The sequence below is a fragment of the Folsomia candida genome, unplaced genomic scaffold, assembly GCF_002217175.1.
Source record: "Folsomia candida strain VU population unplaced genomic scaffold, ASM221717v1 Fcan01_Sc016, whole genome shotgun sequence".
Classification (NCBI taxonomy): domain Eukaryota; kingdom Metazoa; phylum Arthropoda; class Collembola; order Entomobryomorpha; family Isotomidae; genus Folsomia; species Folsomia candida.
Genome location: NW_019091208.1, coordinates 3435877 through 3452627, shown reverse-complemented (window position 1 = coordinate 3452627; position 16751 = coordinate 3435877). Strand labels below are relative to the sequence as shown.

Sequence of the window (16751 nt, the reverse complement as noted above, 5' to 3'; positions counted from 1 at the left end):
TTGCCAACCTTCTAGAACCACGACACACAATGGACGCCCTGTTGCACGATGTTTGTTTTACTTTTGTTTGTACATTCACCTTCTGTCGGATGGGGTAGATTTTAACATGCAGAGTATCTCGTCCCAAGCTGTCATTCTTTCAAAATCTTTGGGGAAATTAGTTTTTGGTCGAGAACGACGACTTTCACCATCATCATTACCGTGAAGTCATTCCGCAAAGTTAACTCGGCTCTAAAATTGTTGTATTGTTAGCATGTCAGCGAGATAATAATGGCAGAGCGGAGTTTGTAATGCTATCTTCGTGACCAGTCCAATTGTCAGCGAATCTGTTGACAGAAAGAGGAGGAGTATGTATGTACCACTTCAGCGAGTCTTCATTATTTGCACTGCGTCGTTGTTGGATTGTGTAACACTGGATATTTCGCTGGGCAGGAGACTCATCAAGCTCCAGGAGTAAAGTGCTTGTCCATGTTGGTGGTGGTCGCCAATATAAAAGAAACTTGTCAATTCATCTTCATGCAATTAAACAAAGTGTAACGGACCCGAAGGCTTTTTGTTTTTGCTAAATGAAGAAGCGAGCAAATAAACGGGAGCTGAGTGTATGTGTGATATGTATGCATGCTAGCTAATAAATAATGGTGATAACGAACGAATGTATGTACAACAACCATAAAATCTGGGCTCTGATTTCGTAACACATATATAATTGTACCAGCTTCATATTGATCAGCAGCAGTGGCCGCGGAAGCTGTGGGGACGTTAACATTGTATGATAGGGGAGGGAGGGGTTTGTATAACATGGGGAGATGATGGGGACATCGAATAACCGTGGGGACATTTTCCCTGTGTCCCACCCTTCCGCGGCCACTGTTTCTCAGAAGGAACGATGAGACGACGGACTGATGGGCAATCGACACGGTGGTTGGTGAAACTCGCAGCATGAGAACTGGATGGATGGACCGTGTTGTTTGCTTGGTTCCATTCCATGATAAAAGATTAGGTTGGGAAATACGACGACGTCGACGGTTGGAATCCACAAATGACAAAGGAATCGCATTAAGTTCCTTATTGGGTAAACAAACACGTGGAGGAATTGTGACCAGGCCGACGATGTGTAGAAGAATAACACTATGTCGCCCTCGCTCGTCCTCCTCCTCCCCTGGGTGCCAGGAAAGGTTATTGGTTTCGTTTGTTGCTGCGTGGTCGTAAAATACGCTCGCCCTCATTTCTAAATATGGCGAAATTCGGAAAAGTGCGTGGGGTATAAATTTATTCCTAATTTTGCTAATTTGATTTGACACACAGATATCATTTTCCATTTCCGGACGACATTTGTAAACGTGAAGGGCGAAGTGGTCTCAAATCCGAAAGTTATCGCGATGAATTATGTGAGAGGGTGGTTCCTTCTCGATCTCTTGGCTGCGCTACCGTTCGACTTGTTATTTGCGGCGAATATTGTCAAGGATGTGACGGGGGTGAGTTAATAAAAGGAAATACAGTGTACTTGAGGGTTAAGGTTGCCTTGTATGCGGAGATTTGAATTTGAATTTTGCGTCTCAACTTTCCCTTCTTGCATGTATTCAAATAACGATTTTGAAAAATTATTCATCTCCATGAGTTTTTTATAAGATCGAAATTTTATTGCTTCATTTTTAGGTTCATAAATATGGAGCTTAGAATTTTGATTTGATAAAATAGAAATAAAGTAAATGTTAAAAATTACGCATTTTTTAGAAACAATAGAATTTCAATCTTGTAAAAAACGCACGTAATGATCAGGTTTCAAAAGCGTCATTTGAATAAATGGAAGAGAAAGTTAAAACCCAAAAATTCAAATTCAAAACCCGCATAAAAGAGAACCTTAATGTCATCTGATGAAATGAAAATATAAATTAATTTGCATATCCAATTATTTTGAAGGAGTCGCAAATGCATTTATTAAAACTGACCCGGTTGATCCGTTTGGCTCGACTGCTGCAAAAAATGGACCGCTACTCTCAATTCTCTGCCGCAATTTTGACCCTGTTAATGCTCTCGTTTACGCTGGCTGCTCACTGGCTGGCCTGCATTTGGTACGTCATTGCCGATCAGGAGATCGACTCGCATGGCGCGGAATGGACAATAGGTGAGAAAACGATGACCACAAAAGTCTAAATTAAATCGTGACCACTAATTATTCCTATTGACAGGCTGGATGCACACTTTGGCGGAAAAGTTGGAGATGAACGTCACACAAATCTCGAATGCAGACAAGGTATGTGTGCCTTTACTGTTCGGTGAAAGCAGGGTTTCGGGTGAAAGCTACCACGTGCAAGAAATAAGGGGAAGAAAGTGGTTTCTTGCAGGGAAATATTTTGATGTGCAGGAAATGCCAAGTGCAAGAAACTACTTCCCGCCACTACCTGGCGTTGCTATATAATTGGCGCATATTTCTTGCACTTTCTTGCAGTTTCTTGCACCACGCATTTCTATTCAGGTGCAAGAAACCACGTGCTAGAAATAACGGCTAGAAAGTGGTTTCTTCTAGGTATTTTGACCTGCAAGAAATTCAAGGTGCACGAAACGACGCTCCGCGCTATACTTCATATGGTGCATGGCTGGATGGCGCAGATTTCTTGCACTTTCTCCCAGTTTCTTGCACCTCGCATTTCTCCCATTTCTCGCTTTACAGTGCAAGAAATTTAGCAAACCCGAATGAAACGAAACCATGTCTCACTGACACTGGACACATAGTTCTGTAACATATTGAATTGTCTTTTCCAGTATGTGACCGCACTGTACTTCACCTGCTCCAGCTTGACAAGCGTCGGCTTTGGAAACGTCGCGGCCAACACGCTGCCCGAGAAAACTTTCTCCATCCTCGTCATGCTTATTGGAGGTATGTGAGGAGAAAGTTGGAAATTTTTGGAGAGACCAGAAATTTTATTTTCCATGAATTTGCATGAGAAATAAGCATACGAGGCAGAAGTGATTTATTCCGAGAGGGATGATTTTTTTCAGCCTTGATGCACGCGATGGTGTTTGGAAACGTGACGGCGATCGTGCAGCGAATGTACGCCCGAAGATCGCAGTATCAGAGCAAGTGGCGAAATCTCAAGGATTTCTTTACCCTTCATCAAATTCCGTCAGAACTAAAACAGCGTGTGGAGGATTACTTTCAAACCATGTGGGCACTCAACCATGGCATTGATCCACATGAGGTGAGTTCAACTTTCACTTTTATGTAGTGAGAGGCTAAATTTGCATACAATAAAAAACATGCTTTTATATGCCAGTACCTGAATCTGCTTACAATACAAGGGAGGTCTATCAAAGTATGCTCGCCAATTTTGGTCAAACTAGTGTCAATCGATCACAAATTGAATTAGTATGAAATTTGCAAAAGATACGATCTCCCAATGTGCAGATTTGGCAGAGATATTTGCATCCGGAAAGGAGAAATCGTGTCCTAAAGTTGACATATTTTATACTTTCCAAATTTACTACGCGTTTTCTCCTCTTTGGATGCAAATATTTCTGCCAAATTTGCGCATTTAGAGATCGTGTCTTTTGTAAATTTCATTCTAATTAAATTTGTGACCGATTGACACTAGTTTACTCTAGTTTAGATCTGCGAGCATACGCTGATAGACCTCCATTCTTAGTTTGCATGGCGTCCATATAACAAAAAAGTACTTGTTGTCTGGTTTTCCCTCCTCTCGATTTTTTATTACTACTTCCAAACCATGATTTCCATCTGAACTTTGCCATTTACAACGATTTAATGCATATTTAATACATATCTCAAAAATGGAATTAGAAAAAAAAACTTCATTTTCCTTCAACTAGGAATTTTTCCAATATCCGGTTGATCCGGATCCGGATCTGAGTAGAATAGATAGATAAATAGTGGATGGATGTGGGTCGCCCGGCTTTTGTTGGGATTCAAGATCACATCACAAGATATCGCATAGTTGAACAGCGTGAGACCGGGTCATTTCCGGTCGTCTTTCACGCAATTTTTTTTGTCTATGTATGTACGAGAATATGGTCCTAAATTATGCCACCATTTATTTTATATTCCAGACGCTGAAAGAATTTCCCGAAGAATTGCGAGGTGACGTGAGTATGCATTTGCACAAGGAAATTTTATCCCTGCCAATTTTCGAGCCTGCCCCACACGGTTGTTTGAAACTGCTCTCGCTCCACATCCGCACCAACTTTTGCGCTCCCGGAGAGTATTTGACACACAAAGGAGATGCTCTTCATTATATTTATTATTTGTCGAATGGATCCATGGAGGTGGTTCAGGGCGCGATGGTTGTCGCCATTCTTGGTAAGTATGTACTGACGAATGTATGTTTGCGGTGCGTATACCTGTCGAACCTTTCAAGATAAATAGCCAAGAGAGCTCTAAAATTTAAATACGACTCCCGAAGTCCCGAGTAAAATTTGGATAGCTTTCCTCCCGAAATTTGGGCCAATTTTCGGCAGAAAAGCTTTTTGCAGGACGATTTGTACAGAAAACATAGAATTATCCAGAATAAACCCCACTATCTGCAATTCTTCCGGTTGAAATTTTTGATTATTTTTTGCACAAATTTGGAACGAATTTCTTCACAAATTTGGCCAGATTTTCTGCAGAAAAAAAAACCTTATAGAAACCAATTTGTGCAGAAAATTGTGCAGAATTATGCACATACGGTTCTGCAGGATAAACCCGACATTAAGCATCTGCGGAATTATTTTTTTTTTAATTTTGCATAATATGCATTTGTCGATTAGTCAGAATTTGATACAATGATTTCTATTCGGGCTGGAAAATAAAAGTGAATGAATGATTTGCATCGGTTTTTGTGTGCGTGTAGGAAAAGGAGATCTGGTCGGGAGCGACATATCACAACAAATTACGGCCGTGTGCGACCAAATCATCAAGTCGAGCTGTGATGTTCGAGCACTGACGTACTGCGACTTGAAGAGTATTTACATCCCCGGCCTTATCGAAGTTCTAAGAATGTATCCAGAGTTCCAGACCGAGTTCTCGCACGATATTCAGCACGATTTGACCTACAACTTGAGAGAAGGGTGAGTAATGTGTGCTCAAATACCGTGTCACACTGGCACTAGATACTGCACTTAACCAGTAGGACTCGATGAATCATTGTCAAAATCAGCACATTTTTAAGAATTTCTCGTGTCCAGGAATTTATTTTAAAATTCTGGACACCAATTTCTTTCGTTAGCAATTAAAAAAATATACACTCCAAATTTTGACACTTTTTGAAGGAGGAGATCTCAAGTTTAAGAGGCCTTCAGATCAGAACTGGCTTAAAAGCACTTCCATGCAATTAATCGAATTACTAGGTTGCCCATAATTTTAGAATAAATTCCCATTCTTAAAAAGGATTGTTAAATGTGCCGATTTTTACGATTTTGATAATGAGTCCAACGTTAAACTAGTTCTGTAAGATTTAATTTTCTCAATTTTCCAGCTACGAGGCGGACGCGGATACAGACATGAATTTTTCCGAAAATGGTCACGGCATACCTTCTACGACACTGCCTTCTATCGGCGAAGACGAAGAGGACGAGGAGGACGAGGATGCACGCAGATTAATCAATGCCAGGTTTGAAATATATTTCATACATACAACTTCAAAGCTTTCCTTTTAAAACCGCAGGTCGGATGACAGTCGCTCCTTCAGTTCAAAGTCACCCTTGTTATCACGCGAGAACGGTGCGAGTAAGCGATCCCTTTCAGAATGCGGATCGCCCAACGTGTCCACGACCGATGTCCATTCCGAATTGATCAGTTTAGCGCAAGAAATGCGATCATTGGTTAAAAATCTGGAGAAAACTACAAAATCTCAGAAGACACAAACTGAACCGAAGTCAATTTCATGGGTGTCGAGCCCTTCTCTTATTTAAGTATGGAATAAGTAATGCGTGATCCAATTAATATTTGTGTACCTGATTGGCCGATGTATTCTGCGTGTCGTTGTCGTGTCATGGAACTCATTATCATTACTCACCGCCAGTCAAGATATTCTAATGTTATTAACAAGTACTGTACATATGATATGAAATTATTGTTAATACCGCTAAGTTATGCATATTTAAAGATTGAATCAAATTTCTCTAATGATTCTAAATAATTTTATTGGAGGATTCGTATCACTTAATAAATTTCTCCATTTTTACTTTCACCCATTGTTCTGAGTGATTTCTTTTGTGATCATTATTGTACAATTTATAATATACGACGATATATAATATGTCGGCCAGATTAGATGTATAGTAATTTTTAAAGAAAGATGTTACAAAATGAGGTTTAATAGAATGTAGTGGCTTGATAAATGCGATTAAAGTTGATTTATTGTGTAAAATATGTGTATATTTAAAGAAATCTGTACTCATCAATTAATATGAGTGCATACATAATTGTGCAGTCTTGGTTGAAATCACACGACTGCAGGAATCTTTTCATAATTTAAAATCAAAATATAAACCAACCAAAAAAATGTTTCTTTCATGACCACAACAAATATGTAAACTTTGCTAAAGATAAAATTCTTACACAAATCGAGAGAAATTTTATATAAATTTAAGAAAACATGTTAGAAGAACCCTAGTTTAGTCATAAAGTTATGTATCTGATCTCATCTGCCTTTACATAATTAATATGTACATATTTATGACCTACAATTTCTGGATGATGTACATAAAACTCCAAACGTTTAATTTTTTACGGCGTAACAAACTACAATATATTTACCCACGGGAAACAAAGTTATATATGTAGAAGTGAGTATTTTAAATTATGTATTTTCCTGGAAAACTGGCTTTCCTTATGTGTAAAATATGCATCCATCCGGATGTGATTATTGTACATAATTGTGTATTTAATTAATGGATGTCATATATTTACCTGTAGACGAATTGTTTTAGAAAAAGAAAATGTTAAATCAAGTAAATTTAGTGCACCCATTAATTAAGAAGGAACAAACCATTCTCCAGACGGACATAATGCATATTTATCTGTAATAAATATTTACCACAATTTTGTTTATAAATCAATTAGTGTATAAATATATATCTGATCAAATTAAAATACTTTTGACGCAATGGTTATGAAAATACGTATGTATAATATGCAAAACAGAAAAATACTGTAATAAATAAAATTGTATAGTAAATAATACTAAACCTAAATAACTTTCTGCTTATTTCATGCTTTAATCATCCGACATCCGAAACGTTAACACGAAAACGAAACCCCTCCCACCACAGCATTAACCCAACTTGATGCCAAACACGGTCAAAAGCTGACTTAGGTGAGTTTTTGGCAAGGTTATCCCTCAATTTGGGATTTTTCTCACTTCAAACTTGGCCCCACTATCCTACGCCACAAGAATTACATAATTCTTCTCAATTTCCAAAAATAGCAATCATCTGTAATTTAAAAAAATCTTTACGAAAAATTTTCCATCCTTTTCTACACATGCCTTGAAAATTAATCATGAATAGATGGAAGTCGAATAAATTGCCAAGTAGGGTAAAAATTATCTTCGTTTCCACTAATCCTAAGGGCACGATGACGTATCTACTTTAAATAAATATTTATTTATTTTCATAAACTTTGTATTTCGGCGTCGTCACTATTCATTTCACAAAATTATAACCATTTTTTCTCAATTTTCCTCAACTTTCTCCACCATGCGTGTTCCTTTTTGTGCCGCTTTCTCCACCTTTCTCTCACCCCTGAAAACTACTCTGAAGCCCACAAAGTTCTCGGATTAGCCACAAAACGTCGCTGGAAACCTGCCGAGTTCCGTGTGACTAGCAGAAGTGAAAGCATACCTACCCAAATGAGATCACTTTCTCCCATTTGTGTCTGTGTTACACGGAGGAAACCCGGGTTTATAGTGCTCGTCCTTTCTCGTAAAGTTCCTCGAGTCCCGTTTTCAATGGTAAAAAGGAACACTTTTTGAGCTTTGAATTCAGTGTGGTCCGGATTCTCTGGTTCCGATCTTCTTCTTTCCACTATTTCACTCTCATCAGCAACCGTCGCGACCGTCTCATCGTGCACCTCTGAGCGTCGTTTTCTCCATGCATACTAAATATCACCTTCTACTATTAGAAGAAGAGGCTTTCGCCACGTGCAGGCCATGAGGATATCAACTTTCTGATAAGGTCTTAACACAAAAATCAACCCGACATTGTTACGATAATCGAAAAAATACTTGTTTACCGTGATACTGACATCAACATTGTTGTTCTGCTCGAAGTTTTCGAACTTTGAAGAGTGCACTTCAATTTTTACATGTTACACACGTGCAAATAATTACAGTTTGCATGATTGGATTGATTAGAACATTGATCGTTATTCAAGTTAATCGTGAATTAAATATTAATAATTATCACCACCTTTTAGTAAGACCCATCGTTTTGCAGTTAGTGAATTAACCTCACAAATTACAACATTATTACGCAAGAGAATTGAGAATATTTCATTTTTTACCTACGTGAACTGCCGCAAAGTTGGAGCAAACATATTCCAGACAAAGTGAGACAACTGGGCGAAACTCTCCCGAGAAAAGGAACTCGAACACACAATATTCGTTTCGTTACTGCATCTGACCTCCTGGTCTCGTGGGAAAGGTAAGAAATTACATTTTAAAACCATAAATTTATTACCAAACTTATTCCATAGCACACTTTATTTATTTCAAAATAGATTAAAATCACGTGAACGTTTTACGATGGCGAATATGTTACAATAATTGCTCGCAAAATAAAATAAATTAAGATTGCATAACTCGATTCGTTCAGTCTTAAATTGAAAAGCTAAATCATCTCGCGATGCATAATGTATGTAACTTATTCCATTTAACTTTAATGGGTAAAGTGACGATATAAATCTCAGCAGGCCCGACGGCTATAAAAGATACCTATAAACAAGACAAGGATCAGACAAGATAAATAGCAGAAATAAGATTAATGGTGAAAGTCAAGAGTGTCCCGTTACACACTAAACTTCACTTGCTCCCTCCGTTCCCACATGATAATCAACATAATAAAAATGGACGATTTGTTAGAGAATTTTTACAAAATGGTTTCCTAAGTAGTTTTGCATAACGCAGTTCTGTGGGGAAAAATAGAAGTGAGTGAAATAAAACGTAGTTGAATTTTACTGGGATGTGAATTTCCTAAGAATTTACCACACATTTTGCCCAAATAATACAATGTGCGTCATTGATTTGGAGAAAGTTCATGAATTGACAGATATGTAAATGAATCAAAGTAACTTTTCGGAAATAGTTGTGTGAGAATGACGCGGCGTCAATGTTGCTTTCCACAGATCGTTAAAATCTACAACTTTTCAACTGTTTGAAACAATGGAAAGTTTCTGTTGAAAAACATCTCATTAAAACTTGGTGGAGTTTTAGATTTGCACGATTGAGTAATTCGAGCTGAACCGAGGGCACTGTTAAAAATCTGGGAGAGTCGGATATATACTCGGGACTGGTATTGATTTGGTAATAACTTCATACCGGATTGGTAGTAGTTTGTTTGTGAGTGGTACATTTTTCGACATTACTAAACGGTAATGTTCGCATTCCCGGTACTGGTAGAGTCATATCATTATATGTACTCCGGTCAGTAATGATTTAATACCAACGTTCTAAACGTTTATATACTCCACACTGGTATTGATTTGGTAAGAAATTCCTACCAGATTGGTAGTACTTTGTTTCTGACTGGTAAATTTTTCATTACCACAACATTATCTGTACTCCGGTCAGTAATGATTTAATACCACTTTTTTAAGAGTGTACTGCCTGCATATATTACTTCCAAACGATCCTCGCGAAGTGAGCTGCCTCGCCAAAAGGACGGGCTGCAATAATACCGTTATGATGACGCTGTGGACAAGCAGTGTTCAATAATTCGGGCTGTTTAAGAGCCAAGAAAAATGAAGAATGAGCTGATTTCATTGGGGAAAGTGAGCAGTTTACAGAGTTGATTTGATGCTCATAGCCACTGGCGATGTATTCTGCGAGCAGGGGAAAGATGATGCCTTGCCAGCCTTGCTCTCTACTTTCACATGCATGCATTCAGTAGTAAAACTACCTCTGGGAATTTACTTTCCCTCTTTTACCATCTTCTTCTACGTAGCCTTGCTTTTTTACGTTATTATTGATGTTAAAATAACATTTGATGCTTTTTCAGGGATTTTTTTATAAATAATTTTGCTCCCGTTTTGGACTTTGGTTTAGTTTTTCGATTTCGGTCAAAATATTGAAGAGGAGAGAAAGCCTTGTTGTTCTACAACGGAGAAACTTTTGTCTGGTGAAAGCACTGCGTTCTCTCTCGTATATAGCAGCACATTTATTTTTCGCACTGATTAGTTACTTACTTATATGCCCCATGGTAAATCGACCTTGGTATCGATCCATTGACGACCTCATGCACTTGGGATTAGCACAACTTCAATGATTGGAAATCACCAAATCGTATCTTTATTTCCAGCGGATAAACAATTTGTGAGAAGAATATACAATTCGTATAGTCTTGCGTAGTTTATCGTTACACAATTTCGAGACAAATTGTATTTTTTAGCTTAACCTCTTTCATACTACTTGTCTTTCAAATAAAATTTCTTTCGTTACAATGTTAAAGTGATTTCATAATTAGCAGCCTCTTAAAATTTTCATGATTTCCTGTAACAGACAAATATTAATTTTAACCAGTTTCCAATTTTTGAGTTTTTTGTAACGAGAAACACGAAGAATCCGCTTTTTAACATGGGTGGATATAGGAAAAATTCCAAAATTTTAAAAGAAAAATATCAACAAAATCAACTTTTCACAATCGAGTTTTTCACAAAATCCCAAAGAAGTACTCTTATTTTAGAGAAATTTTAAGGTAATTTATGCAGAACACATATTTGTATATTTCGTCGTTCTTAAGAGGTTAAGTAAAAATTGGTGAAAAATAGCATTTTTTTCATGAATTATGATTTGATGATTTTCTATTCAACTAGAAGTATTTGCATGCGGAAGGAGAAAGTAAACAGAAAAAAGTTGGCAATTCTCAAGCAAGATTCGTCGGGTGAACATGGATTAATTGTGCAAGGGTAAAAAGTAAATTGGTTGGAGGGAGCATGAATCAGTGCTTAATGAGGATATAATTTCATCACGAAACTTTATCCGCCTCTGGCACAAGCCAAGAAATTATTGCTGCCGTCATTTCGCTGAATATGCATAGACATGGAGAAAAATGCTTTATCGAGATTTAATTACCATTCCTGACTTTTCTTACGCGTTTTGTCCCATCCTCCTTTCCTTCCTTACTTTTTCCATGGGATACGTATTTCTCCTCGTATTTTTCACTATGAAATTGTATACCCGATAAAACTGCTATTTTTTCCTTATCATCACTAACTAACTAGTTTGGAAGCACGAGTTTTTTTGTAGTGAATTGTTGAAAAACTTGTATTATTTTTTATCTACATAAAAGTTTCCAAGATGTGAAAGGAATACGCACGTCATTCAATATTCTGTATGTTTACTACTGACTGATTAGACTTGTGTGATCGTCACTGGGTATCAGTGGCCGCGGAAGCCGTGGGGACATGAACATTGCAGGATAGGGGATGGACGGTCTCATCTAACATGGGCAGATGTTGGGGACATAGAATAACCTTGGGGACATTGTCCCTCTGTCCCCTCACTTTCGCGGCCACTGCTCAGCACAAGTTTTTATTGTAGTTAAAAAAATCTTGGTACTATTTTCTACAATAAAAGCAAGATATCAACTGAATACGCACGACATTCAAGATTTGACTAGCGCTGATTATCTAGACGTGATTTCCACTAAATAACAACAACAGAAATAAGAACTATTCTGAGAAGGAGAAAGTCTGAAAAGTGTGGAGAGAGCTGTTGCCAATTTAATTGAAAACTTCCTGCCACTTGGAAACGCGTAGGAAACATCTTTGGGTTCCTGGAATTGATGAAAATATGGGAAATTAATCGTGAAAGCGAAATATCAGAACTTCCTCCTCGCATCGCATCCGCTCTCTCCAATTTATATATTCATTCACGTCGAATGTAGCAGGAGCAGAAGTGAGAGGAACGAACTTGCACAGATGTGTTCACAATTTATTCCGCTTTCACTTCCCCTGTTTGGTTGGTGGAGCAGTATTGGATACTAGTGCGTAAAGGTGGAAGTAAAGTGTGAGTGAGTGAGTGAGAGAGTGAGGTGGATTGAATAATTGAATCTAGACCTTCTGATCCAGCGTGTTGTTTGCATCACATTCTGTTTGACAAAGCTCACGTCAAAAAAAAAAAACTCAAAGTTTTCAAATTTTATGTTAAATTTGGTTTCCGTAAAGTAAAGTAAATTTAAATATTGGAATTTTATAAGAATTCAATTCTTTTATTTTATAAAATTTGCCTTTAAGAATTACATCGTTTCAGTTGGATATTGTAAATAAGTTGCGTAAACTACAAATGTTTGCAAAAATTGCATAAGTACAAACCTATTGTAGAATTACTCGCAGGTAGCGATAGCGTCTTATTACTTGGCTTTGTACAAGGCTTACTGTGTATAAATAGAATGCATTGGGGGTATTCACTACGAGTTCACATCGCTTAACAATGTTATAAAAAAAGTTGGCAAGTTCGCAAAAAAATTCGTTTGTGAACTTTCGCATCTTCAAGGCATTATAAAAATATCTATATTGCTAACTCTCATGAATACCGCCATTGTCTAATTGAAACTTTGTAAAATACTTATTTACTAAATAGAAACAGAGTAGACGAAAAACTTCATATTTTGCATTACTACCATAATCCAGTTGAAATTAGATGTTGCGTAAATGGCAAATTGGTCGCATACGAAACAACTATCTATGTAACACAATCTGCCATATTATTACCATACTTTATACCATACGTATTAGCTATCTATCGAACTTACGCAATCTGTTTACCGATCAGATTTGTTTGCAAACTGTGTACGTAAGTATCTAAGTGAATAATTCATTATGGGGAAAAGCTGCTAATTCAGTTGTTCCCCGTGACCAGGAAAGTTGCTCTCATTTTTCAAAATTTCCTCGTATGCATATGTCCATACATCACTGATTTATTTTCAAATTAGGAACATCAAGCCACGTTACGTACCTGCAAATCCTCTTTGTGCTATTTGAAAGTGTAATTATGTGCGTATGTCCGACTCACCGGGGTTTGCTTTCACCCTCCTCCTCGTGGGAATGTGTGAGAGAGGAGAGAGAATTAAGATTGCGAATTAAGTGGGGAGGAGAGCCAGGCAATAGATTTATGATCGGTGTAGGGAACAAAGAATATTCTGCGCTCGGGTCATCAATCATTCAACGATACGATTCCCTCAAGAAGGAATTACGAAAGAAGAGGAGGAAGAGAGGATTTGAATAATTTTGATATTCAAATCAGACCAATACTTACGAGCTGCAGATTTCCAGCAGGACGGGGACGACGGCACTGTTAAAAATCTGGTAGAGTCAGATATGCACTCGGTACTGGTATTGATCTGGTAGTAACTTGTTACCGGATTGGTAGTAGTTTGTTTCTGAGGGGGAAATTTTTCATTACTAAAAGGTAATGCCCGTTATTACCAGTACCGGTAGTCTTATATGTACTCCGGTTAGTCATGATTTAATACCAGTTTTCTAAAAATGTACATACTCTGTACTTGTATTGATTTGGTAATAAATTCCTACCGGACTGGTAGAAATTTATTTCTGAGTGATAAATTTTTCATTACTAAACGGCGATGCCCCTTATTACCCTGCCGGTAGCGTCATGTACATATGTCCCCCGGTCAGTAATGATTTACTACCACTTTTCTAAGAGTGTATCAGATCGATACCACCATTTTCTCTTCAATAACTCTTTTTCATCCCGTTTGAAATTGGTCGGGTTCCATCCAGCATGAAATTCCGTGAAATTTGTTAAATCCAATTGAAACTTTATTGTTGTCCAACAGGTACGAGGAGGGTCGAGATAAATTGAAAGTTTGAAAATTAACACGTTCATTCTCGACCTCGCTCCTGTATAAATACGGAGTAACCTCGAACGAAAGCAGTAATGTGTTCATTACATTTGAATAAAGCGATCTATTTATTGCCCTGCCGAGTATTTGGAATCTTAAAGTGAGCAATTTTCACGCTTTATCTCGCTTCGTGGCTTTCCCTTTAATGTCGTAGGTTTGCTTACGTGTGCGGAAATAAAACTTGAGAGGATCCAATCTTCCCCTTTTCCACGTTTAGCCACATTGGCAGTAAATAGGGGACCACGTTAAATCTGAGGGAAGTAACAGCATCAAAGTAAAGAAGTTCAATAGCTAGGATAATTTTCATGATTATCAAATATAACGATTCCTTAATTATAATTAGCTTTACTTCAAAAATATGCAAGATGCAGATAATTATTTATTGGGGGTATTTATTATGAGTTAGCATGTTTGTATCGAAGCATAATTTTGAAAGCAAAATTTGCGAAGCAAATACTAGCCCCGGTGATGCACAAAATTCGCGAATGAATTTTCAAGCCAAAATTTTTGCGAAGTTGCGAACTTTGTTTTTTTTGATGACGCTTTGATGTTTGTGATGTTTTTGATAACGCTTTGATGATGCCAACGATTCGTAATGAGTACCCCCATTGTTCACAAATATCGTATAAAAGTTGAAATATGAAAAAATTAGGCAGGGAAAAAATATCGAAATATTAAATGTACCATTAAAATTGTGACTCCAGTTTTGAAAATTATTGTAATATTGGCAGGCTATCTAACAAATTGCTAAAAACTAATAAATTTCCTATGAAAATCTTTTAACGGGGTTTAACTCTAACATTATTTTTAAAATGTTCTCCATATAGAAAAGGTCCGAAATGTGGATAAGCTCAGTAACACACAGAAGAAAATGTTCTTTTAGCCGACGACGACGATAGTTTAGTTTCGCCAGTGAAAGCGAAATTGTCGACTTTCTCCTGAATGAAATGGCCATTTCGTGTAGGCCGCGCAGTGAGGCGGGAGTATAACGCAGCGGAAGGAATGTGTTACGTTACGTTCGATTCGCAAGTAACACACACAAGTCGTGGGGCAAGTAGTAGGAAAAACATTAATTATTGAGTCCCATCCAAGCCCAGATTTCAGGGCATTTGCCGACTTGTTAAATATTTCAACGTCACATTTTAAATCGTTCCCTGTACCCAGAACTAATTCAATTTACCCGCTTTTTGTTATCGCTTCAATGAATTTTTAAGCCTTCTTTAAAAGACGTGTAGCATTTCTCCTCCTTTTGCTAAAAGTTGAGGGCAAGCAAGACTATAACAAAACGAGATGATCTTTGTGGGCTGCACTAACTACTCTGTTTGTGTGTCTCGCTGCCAAATTGCGTTTTACGTCAGCGGCGGACGTTAAACTGCAGGGTTTCGTTCGGGGGCAAGTAACCACGTGCAAAAAATAACGGCAAGAAATAAATGATTTCTTGCAGGTAGTTGAGGTAGTTTGAGATGCCAGAAATGCCAGGAGCTAGAAATTACGCCACACCGATATAAATAAATACTTCAAAAGGCTAGATTGCGAATATTTTTTTTGCACTTTCATGCAGTTTTTTGCACCTTGCATTTCTTTTCTGGTGCAAATAACCATGTGCAAGAAATAACTGCAACAAACTGGGTTTTTGCAGCTATTTTGACGTTCAAGAATTCCAGGGCGTAAGAAACTACGCCCCGCTGCTACATTTAGTACAGCGCGTGGCTAGATGGCGCCCATTTCTTGCACTTTCTCCCAGTTTCTTGCACCCTCCATTTCTTATATTTTTTGCTCTGCAATAAATATAGCAATCCCCCCTAAAACGAAACACTGCCCGTCCATATAAACTCCTCCATCCAAAGTCAGCGTGTTTCTGTTTCATCGCAGTAAAAAGCGTTTGTTGAAAGAAATAAATATCTCCATTAAAACTCGGCACAACGACGTGTTTCAAAGTAGTTATAAGCACTATAGAGCTATAATTTTTACGAACGTGTAATGGGATTTGTGGGTGGGTTGGACCAACCTTTCTCTTTTATTTATGAGCAAAAGTCAGTTACTTAACTAACGGGCATGGTATTTTAACCAGAAACCCCCATTTACCCCCAGTTTTTTCCTCTCCGTGTAAGTAAGTAAATTTTGTAAAAAAAATCCGTCCCAGAATCGCAATTGTTGGGACACGTTGACGAAACAATGTTCTTGTTTTGGAGGATAATCGGATGGGGGGAAAGAGAGTTTTACTTTACTTTATTTTATTTGCATCCAATGTGAGTGAGCGAGGGAATGAATGGCGGAACATTATCCCCCAAAGGAAAAAGGGTCATTCGTTTGCGAGAATATACGTGAATTTATTGCAGGATGAAAACGAATGGAAGAAATATGGTCATGACAGAATGATAGCTGTACTTTGGTGCACAATAAAACGAATCCGCTCTGAATCGAACGGATGCGGAGGGACTAACTATTTATTGTTATGCTTTTCCCTTTAAACACTTGCTCCAAAGGGTAAGTGGCGGCGTAAGGCGAGTAAAACCCTCGTCCTCGAGTAGATCAAGCACCATCAAAAACCAAATTCTAGAAGAGGGATTACGTATTATTTAGTATGCATAAAAAACATCCGGCTTGGCAATAACTAAGGTTGTTTCAATCAGTGTTTCGGTTATGGTGGGTTTGTTACATTTTTTGCACTGTAA

General features: G+C 37.8%; 2 protein-coding genes across 2 annotated transcripts in view; both read left to right on the top strand.

Annotated features, from left to right (window-relative positions):
* The window catches only part of LOC110856541 (potassium voltage-gated channel subfamily H member 8), a 47241-nt gene extending 40136 nt beyond the window's left edge, over positions 1 to 7105 (top strand). Inside the window, exons 8-16 of the mRNA XM_022105027.2 lie at positions 1306 to 1475; positions 1921 to 2125; positions 2190 to 2254; positions 2764 to 2878; positions 3001 to 3200; positions 4066 to 4315; positions 4848 to 5064; positions 5472 to 5606; positions 5661 to 7105. Coding sequence (XP_021960719.1) covers positions 1306 to 1475; positions 1921 to 2125; positions 2190 to 2254; positions 2764 to 2878; positions 3001 to 3200; positions 4066 to 4315; positions 4848 to 5064; positions 5472 to 5606; positions 5661 to 5907 — 1604 coding nt within the window. The 3' untranslated portion in view covers positions 5908 to 7105. The remainder of the gene's footprint in view (positions 1 to 1305; positions 1476 to 1920; positions 2126 to 2189; positions 2255 to 2763; positions 2879 to 3000; positions 3201 to 4065; positions 4316 to 4847; positions 5065 to 5471; positions 5607 to 5660) is intronic.
* An 891-nt stretch (positions 7106 to 7996) lies between these two features.
* Positions 7997 to 16751, top strand: part of LOC110856540 (neuroligin-4, Y-linked) — a 60798-nt gene continuing 52043 nt past the window's right edge. The window contains exon 1 of the mRNA XM_035857137.1: positions 7997 to 8640. The gene's annotated coding sequence lies outside the window, so the exon portion shown is untranslated. The remainder of the gene's footprint in view (positions 8641 to 16751) is intronic.